Consider the following 9,276-nt stretch of genomic DNA (forward strand, 5'->3'; position numbering starts at 1 on the left):
GTGCGTGAGTGCGGTAAGTTGAGAGGCCATAGCGAGTAAGAGAGGGCAACAGCGAGAGAGAGCGAGAGCGAGGGCGAGGGCAAGAGCAAGAGCGAGAGCGACAGGTTGTTAGGTAGCCAACTCTATGATATTCACGACTGTATGCACGTTTTGAAGTGATTCCCTCATATGCTCTAAACCGCGACAGAGTGACACAAGTGGGCCACGGTAACTCGCCGACCCCCCTGAAGCCCACCTGGCCATCCATCAACCACCCTGATGCCCACCTGCGGTACTCTGTCGGCGACACCTCCAGCTCCTTCTTCCCCGTCTTCAGATTGACGACCGGCTCCACCACCACGTTCACAGCGGTTCCCACAGCCGCCGCCTGCCGCTCCGGCGCCAGGTCGGTCTGTCGCGGCTCCGTCTCCGGGTCGGTCGCCTGTGACTCAGACCCCGGCGCCCACACGCATCGCAGGTCCAGCCGGGAGTTGCCGGTGACGCAGACCAGGGTCTGGGCGGCACCGGGCGCCGCCGCCGGCGAGACCAGGTCGTGGCTGTGAGCCACCTCCGTCACGTGGTGGCCCATGAAGGTCATCAGCCGGCAGATGACGTCATGGACCAGCAGCTGGCGCTCGTCCGTCAGCGTTGTGTCGCGGTGGCCCGGTCCCGTGTCCAGGAACAGAGCTATGGACTGTGAACGGTGCATAAATGGAGAAAACGCGTCACGTGAATTGTTACCCCGAGATGCCCGACAAGCACGGTTTATCAATTAAAAGATGTCACATATCTGTTGTAACAGTCCGCTCTACTGCCACAGATCTGTTGTAACAGTCCGCTTTACTACGCTCAAGTCCATGATTGGCATGATGTTAAGCTGGTACTTACCGACCTTGTCCCTATTTCTTTCTTCATATTCATGATTGTCTGGATGGCGCCGATGACTACCGCAGGCTTTGCCAAGGTCATCAGAATCCTGCTACGGTCCAGCTCCGCACATGCGATCTGGTACCTCCAGTCCCTCGAAACCTTCGGAAGCACCTCACACAGCTGAAAATGACGCTTGGTGTGAATACACCCCATGTGAACTATTCATTTATAACAGCACTGGAGAAGAAACTTTGCTTACTCATGGACGGGTGGTTGAAATGGTTCCGCGACACAATTTCTAAAACAAATGTTGCTAACGACTATACTTCTACTATGCGACATCCCTCTGCGCGAGAAAACCTCTAACACCAATGCTTACACGCGCCATTGTTTTCAGTGCAAAACGCTTCTAACACATGAGGTTCTACGTGACAGAACTTCTAAATTTGCTACCTTAACTTAGCTAAAAATACAGTATCCTGGTACATCTTTTTATACTAATAAAGACTGTAGTAGTTTAACAAATTGCAGGACAAGAATGCATGCAGGACAAAGCCTCACAAAGTGCATTGAAGCTGAACTGTGAAAAACTATGACATATGCCCTAAAATTTGCCAGCCAGGATGTTTCCCTTGGATTCAGCCCACTTTGTCTTAAAGTTGAGGGGCCCTGAGTCAAATCTGGGAGGCTAAAGCCTGCTCCCCCAATTGGATGGAAAATTACACCCTTGCACATATGGGTCCAACCATCAAGATTGTAGGGAGGAAGCTGTTGAACAGGTATGAAGTAAGGTGTAATTACTGAAGTTTAATAGTATAGAACATATACTGATGATCACTGATAACAGTAAGCATGGAAAATGTAATGTGTTTGGGCTAATCCACAGAGACACAGAAAAAATGACCTTTGAAACATAAAAACAAGGAAACAACAAAATGATGGCCTGAAAATATATTCCTTTAAGCCCACAATGCATGCAAGACAAAGGACATTCGATCGATCATTTTGATCGATCATTTCGATCTATCGATCGACATTCGATCAATGCATATGATCTCACCTTGCGTAGAACGTCCGAATATGGGCTGGTCTGCCCTTCATGATTATTTGGGAATGATAAAATCATATGACACGGCTTGAGCGATGACCGCTTTCGCAAAATCTCTAGCGTATTTTTCTTCTCAGCTCGATTGGAATGCAAAAATTCTCCCACGAACGCCTTTAGATCGCACTGCCAATGAATCCAAGATAGCATGTTTGCACCCCTGGCCCTGTCCACTATCACCACAGAAACGTATCCTAAGCAAAGGCATCAGTACGTCCCCAAAGCGTAAGCGCGTAATGGGATTTTTTGAGGCTTCAACCAATGTCGTATAAGCGCCGTAAAGGTATATCGCAATGGACAGTGTCTAACAGACTGGCATATAAAGCAGATACGCTTCTCCTCCAAAAGTACCCGTTTGGTCACTCTGAAACTCTCCCCATTCGATGGAATGTAGAAAGATGAGTCATAAAATTTCAATATTAAGATCTGAGCTGAGGTTAACATTTTAAAAATGCGAAGTGAAAATTAATCATGCAAAAGCAGACAACCCTAATCTCAGAACCTGCTGCGCCGATTTCCGTGAAAATTTCGCCAATGGATGCACCATACCTGATTCCCTGATCAAGTTGCAACTGCGGTACCTCTTACAGTAATACCTTTTCCTTTTATGTTTAGGTCCAATAAAACACGCGAATTGCTTAGGCTGACCGTGTTATATTAGTAAAGTCATTTGTCAATTGAGTTTCTTCTTAGGGGCGGAGAGATTTCTCCCCTGAGAAAATTCTCCCCCTGTGCAGAAAATTGAGTATGTCTTGTTTTGTTCTCTGTGTGTCCTTGATCAACAAAAAAGGTGACGACAACCATGCATCTGCGCACAAAAAATGTATAACTGTTATTGTTGTAATGGACACGACCGCAGCAAAGCAAAACCAAATGCTCGCGCGCCTGGGCACTGCCAAAAACAACTGCATGGCGTAATGCTATACATCGCAACTGCCAGACAAATAAGAAAGTTCAAGCAGCAAGAGCCCCAATGACAATTGTAATAGCTATGATCTACATGAGTTGTCCGTAGTCTGAATTTAGCAATTTGTGACATTTAATGACTTGACCTGGCCTGGGTCTTCAAATATTTAATTGCCAAGGGGAAATCAGGTATGGCCCATCCAATGGTGCAGGTTTCACAGCGATTGATGCAGTAGATTCTGACAACTGAGTTGTCTGTTTTTTCATGTGAGATTTTCCATCCGCGTTTTCAAGGTGCTTGACCTCAGGTCAGGTCTCGATATTACCACACCATGACTCACCTTATTAGATGGACTCGATTTATAAAGGCTTTAAAGCGATCATAGGAGCCGTTTCCGAGTACAAACGTGTCTGCTTCATATGCGGGTTTTTGAAAATGCACCACGGGTGTGGCGCAAGCAATCTGAAACTGCTGCCTGACGCATTACGAGTGGATTACGGACGTTAAGGACTGCGCGTGAGCACAATGCCACCAACAGGTATATCCCGCCAGTAGATCCGTCAAATCATCGCCGGCTCTCAAGCTGAAAAATAACCCAGGACACGGCGTATTTACACAGATAGGATGAAAAGAGGACCTAAACAAAAAAGGCTTAGCCTGCCCCCAAAATACAGCAACAAACGGGTTTCTGTCCGGATTTGGGTCTCGATCTGGTCGAAGATGTTGGGCCTGGAACGCCAGCTCGGGGTGCGGGTGGGGAGACTGACCCCCCCCCCCCCGACCGAATGGGAAATCACACCCCTGAGCGAGCAATAAGGTTGGAGATTGCAAGAATTTCATCATAAGATATTCACCCATAATGAATTTATCATAAAATGCTTATCATCCACCACAAATACGTATCAAATCATTCATAAAATGCTCATCCCAGACGTTATAGTTGAAAAACTGGGGCCGGAAGGGACGAAACAACCTATGTTCTAGAGTGTATGGAAATATTTCCAGCGAGGTGTCTTGTAACTTGTGCGCAACGTGCACGTGACCACGTGACCGCCTGCGGTGCCGTGCTCAGGTCCTGATGCGGCACGTGCGATATCCGACACGCAGTCGGCTTGCGGCATCTTCAATACGGAGGTCTGTCTATATAAATGTTGAAAGGTACACAACAAGTGTTCGCTGGGTTGACTGGCCCTTTCTAGCCCATTCGGATAAGTATTGAGGCATCCAGAGTTCATGATGTCTAAAGGTAAAAGCATCTAAACTCGCAGCATCCGACTTTCATGACATCTAAAAATCGTCCAATGTCCATGCACAGAGAAGGGTCTCAACATCCTAGCTTGCAGCATTAAAAAAAATAAACGTCCAAGGTTCATAACATCCAGCGTGCATACCACCCAGCGCTCACGACATCCAAAGGTTGGAGAGCTGTACCAGCTAGTTCTTGGTAAATCTTAAACTATTGGTTTGGATATTACCCGATAGATGAATACCATAGCCGAATGTGGACGAGTGACGGCATGCGGTACGGTGCTGTCCAGTTAAACCACGATACATGGACATTGAAAACATGTTGTTTTTGACCGTAAACTTCACCGCATCAGCACGCCTTTGGCAGCAGCTGCGTATTAAAGAATTCGGAGCATTTATCTTTGGTTCGTGACCTCGAAGATCTCAGAATGTTCGGCATTAGCTGCTCGGTGTTCGTGGGAGGTTCTTGTCGGGGTACCCGCTGCTTTTTTATTGAGGGCTGTGGATACAATCCCTCCGTCGTGTTTGGCTCCCTTACTTGGTGATGCTTCACAAATCGTGTTGCTGATATAATTCATGCTTGGTGGACAACCATCTTGTTTGTGATAAATCCACGCATGAGTCCGACGATGATGGAGCACGTTTCGGAGGTTACCGCCGTAGTGGAACAGACTGGCATCTTTCTGAGAGCGTAAGTCGACGCAGCTGTAGGGTAGTTAGATTCGGGTTGCGTTATTTATGTGCTTCGGCAATCAATTATGGACAATGTAGCGCGCCTAGGGCCACATGACGGACATGTGTTATGGTAATTCGATGTTCGAATGCAGCACCGTCGCCAGTCAAAAAAAGAACGTTTCAACACAGACATTTGCATTGCAGCTATGGCAATAGCATTGGAGTGTTATTGCGATCGCTCTTGGGAGTTGACAGATGTTGTGTTCCGACCGTACGTTGCGGGCACTCTGACCCACCCGAGCGTACCTGGCGGCGATTATCGGTTGGGTTATCATTTCTATACCTTACGATTGCCCCTTTCATTTGCAAAAGCCTTGCGAGTCTGCGTCCTTTCCAAGACCACAGCCTCGCTGCAGCTGGCACATCGCAGCACGCACGGTAGCTCTCCTCATCGCATCCCCCGCTCCCAGCAAAAAATACAGTGTCAAGTGCCAAGAACGGTCATTGCCAGAGCGGTCAGCCACATCTCAGATCCCACAAATCTGCTCCGCGCATTACGATGTCGCATGGAGGTATTCGAGACATAAATCACGTTTGGACTCACATTTTCTTAAAGGATTCGTTGTCACGCCGAGCGAATTGGCCCAAGACGGAAAGATCCCATTTGCTCATCAAGCTCCTTGGGCGGAGTTAATCAGGCGCCTTCACGCCCTGCTCTGGCGTTGTCTGACCCCCGCGAGTGAGACTAGATTTCGTTGCAGGCTGCGATACCATGCAGAAAATTGTCATCTTAAGTAATTGTCGCTCTGTCGGGTACTAGCCAAATGAGGGAAGGAGACGGTAGCGCTGCACTGTTTCTGCTCATGGCCCAGGAGTTGAGACATCTAAAATGCTGTGACCTGTGATCTTCCTCTGCTGGGGCAGTGCCAAGAGCCTGTGTTTAGGATGTTCAGTTCAACACCGATCTCTTTTACAGATGGCAATGCGCCGTAACGGTGTGAGTCCTCAGCCAGCAACAGACCTTTTTAGGCTTTCTGTAAGGATGGCTGTTTTTATTCCCCATTTTTAAGGTGTGTAGCTAACTGCCGTCAGTCTCGCCGTAACTCGATGTCTGGAATCAGCGACGAAAACAACAGGCGTGTCTGATTGCGGGCTTTTTTATTCGGCTGACTCCCATGCAGTGTATCACTGAATACTGGCTTACCGGGCCAGGCGGCAATTTGCCATGTTAAGGCGTCCAATTCAAAATATTTTTGGTTAATCCACATGCACACGATATCATAGTGACAGTCCTATCTGACGGCAGTGTAAATCTCTCCTCGCCGATATGACCCTGCTTGTGCAAAGCACCCCGTCACGACGCATTACTAACTGTGGCCCTCTTGCCAGTAGTGTGATGGCCTTCATACGGTGGCACGTGGAAAATGTCAAGCATTGTGCGCGAAGAGTTCGACTGTGTGCCTTTGTTGACACTGCTATGGGGTGGTCAGCTCCCAGTATAACACACTCGTCAGATCAAGATATCCATTTTATTCGGTTGACTCTCCCACAGCGTATCTCTAACTGCAGGCTGGCCGGCTGCGATCTTCAGTGCCGCCGCAGCTGAGATTTGCAAAGTTGCGGCGTCCAGTTTAAATTGCTTTACTCGTGCGCGGCGGGTGTGACCATATGCATAAACAGTGCGATTGTGTGTATTCGACGGCGCTCATACTGCATGTTGAGCTGTCAGTACAAGACAATGGCCAGATTAAGAAATATTTCTATTCGGTCGACACCGACAGCGTTTCAGCCATTACTGGCCGGTCGGCCCAGCGACGAAATTCAAAGTTATGACGCCCAGTTTGAGATGTCTGAAGTTATATTCTCCGAAGATGGCTTATGGTTTAAAAGCAGACATGACAATTTAATAATTCAACACGCGCTTGGGTGGGGATCAATTTCCCGCTATACCTAGGTGTACCTGTCAAGGACTCTGACCTATGTTAGGTTGATGTCAGACCATAGCTGCCAGTTAAGGCAGTCCCCTGGCGATCGTTCAATCTGATGCGACAACGGAGTACTAGACTGACCGATTTATTTTTCATGCAGCTCATTAGGCGACAAAGCAATTGAATTTAGGACTTCGACGAATTACATTGACCTTGGGTCAGGTATGAGCGTCAAACCGAGGTTAAAACCCACCTGCTTTTTTAGTAGAGAGTTTACTTGATGAGATAGCTTTGAAGCTCATTTAGAATTTCTTCGTAAGACGGATCGCAACAGGCGTCTATCATGTACTTCTTAAAAGGCAGAATAGGTATTGCCCTAAAATGACTCACATTTACATTTTGTGTCTAGGAGAAAACCGCCTAGCGTATTCCTTCTGAAACTTATTAAAACTTGATAACCAAAACTATATCCTACATTTTTGGTCACCATGACGTGTTAAAAGCCAAGGAAGGTCACTGAGGTAAAATGACCGTCAGTGACCTTTTGCTCAAAGCAGGTATCTGGGCTCAAGGTAGTAGGATGAGGAGGTCTGAGTGCGCTTTAGGCACCAATCCGGAGTTTAACCTAGCTTGATCTTATTTGACCCAAAGTCAAATAAGATCAAGCTAATTCTCATTCTTTCTTTTCTAACTGGAATAGAAGACAGAAGCTACCGTGAGTTAAATTCTGACTAAACTTTGTAGTTAAACAGAAAAATCATGGGTTAAACGATCGCATGAAATAAGTTGCCTGCGCTCTCCATGTTACAATGGTCCAGTAGACTCTTTCGAAACCGAAAAAGCTCAGAAGCCTGTCAGAATTTTTATATGAGTTCCACATAGATTTTGGGACCCTGTAAATGCAGTTTGTAGATCGAAACGGGTCAACAATTTTTTAACATGGCCAAGCAATGTTTGTCCGTAAATATTCAACATTCCGTCAGAATCGATTCGTGATGTAACTTATGTATGCAGTTTTAAACATGCGCGCTTGCACATCTTAAAAACAAAAACCTCGACGCCAGGCGCTGTAGTCCCAGCCCGCGCAGCGTTGACCCTATGGTTAACATTAAGCCGTGCCTAATGGGTGGGCGCGAATGATGATGCGTCTGAAAGAAATACCTTTCAACACTTAAGGACATTAAATCGTGCATTTAGAAGGTAGTCTGGGAGTAGATTTCGCCAGCACAATCCTTGGATTTGGAATCTGGTGGTGGAACTGGAAGGGATTAAGGAAGAATCGCTATTTTTCGCCGTGCTTTAACTGTCCATCCGTCCAGATAAAAATCTCAAAGCTGTAAAGAAGATATTACCAGTCTTATCTTTGGACGGCACGAATTAATTTTGAAAGACATTCAGAACCACCATTTCAGGACGATTGCTCTCGCGCAGGACACGTGGTGTTACTTGTAGATTAGGACGTTCAACACAGAGGGGAGCACATTCCCGTTCCCGGTGAGGAACTGAAGGGACATTCCGTTCCATCGCGGTGTGTCGTCCGGCTGTCATTCTGACGACACGGGCGGGACCCCATGGTCGATCCGGAGGTCCTTAGAAAGATACATCATATCACATTAGTCTTTCCTGATGCTGGAGGCATTCTGACCCAAGCAGTTTGCCCGGATCGACGCAGGAACCCTCACTGACGCAACAACATCCCTGATAGCCGCAGATAGCCCAATAATTGGCGCATAGACTCCAGTTCGCTTAACGGGCCAATCCTGGAATTGGGTTGGAGAGCCCACCGTTCGGTACTGGGAACCATGACTGGCACGGGATCCTTCCATTGTCTTATTACCAATACTCATCACAAGTTAGGACGTTTTCTTTAATTTCCAGAGTGCCCGACCAACACGGGAGGCCCTCTGTCATTGAGTGTTTTGTCCTCCACGTCCCGGTTGAGCAAATGTTCCCCTGACCGACTCGAGGGTCCTTGATGACACAGAACGCACTGTTAGGCACTTACCCCTGAGCTATACAGGAGCCCCGCATTGTTGCACGCGCCCCGGAAACTGCTGATCGTGGGCCCGACCCTGTCCCTGCTTAGGTAATGGGCTTCAAGAGCTCAGGCCGACACGGAGCCGATTGCTCGGTGCTGGCGATCTTTGGCCGAAAAAGAGGAACGCTCTTTCTCCGGGGTCCCCAATCGGTACAAGAGACTCTATAACTGGCATTTGAGATCACGGCCAGGGGGGTTTAAGTACTTTATGTTAACTACAGCGGCCCTTCTGGCCCTTCAGCCTTTCAATCGGACCCTTGATCTTCAGTCCCGTGGGGCCCTTCGGCTCCTCTTCAGACGTCCTCAAACAAAGCCTGTAGCCGAATCGGGGCCTTTAGCCGACACATGGCCCCCTGTTAGGCATTGCGGGCCGCTGACCGACACAGGGACCCCAGCCATTGTTTCAGAGACCCAGACCAATACAAGTTGTGGCCCCCGGTCTTGCTCCTGCTCAGGCGTTACATGGTCTCCAACAGCTGAGATGGCCGCTTTGTCTCAGGAAGTCCTCGAGCAGTGTAAGAGGACC

The 9,276-nt window shown here is 47.9% G+C and overlaps 1 protein-coding gene across 1 annotated transcript; it reads right to left on the reverse strand.

Moving 5' to 3' along the window:
- Positions 1 to 266: 266 nt before the first annotated feature.
- On the reverse strand, positions 267 to 2,159 carry LOC119099445 (uncharacterized; the record flags this gene model as incomplete). The annotated part of the gene is given in 3 exon segments (XM_037222601.1): positions 267 to 673; positions 868 to 1,029; positions 1,910 to 2,159. Coding segments are annotated over 3 exon segments (764 nt in total), but the record flags the coding sequence as incomplete, so codon positions are not given.
- Between the last annotated feature and the right edge of the window lie 7,117 nt (positions 2,160 to 9,276).

The sequence above is a fragment of the Pollicipes pollicipes genome, unplaced genomic scaffold, assembly GCF_011947565.3.
Source record: "Pollicipes pollicipes isolate AB1234 unplaced genomic scaffold, Ppol_2.1 Scaffold_4740;HRSCAF=5597_pilon_pilon_pilon, whole genome shotgun sequence".
Classification (NCBI taxonomy): Eukaryota; Metazoa; Arthropoda; class Thecostraca; order Pollicipedomorpha; family Pollicipedidae; genus Pollicipes; species Pollicipes pollicipes.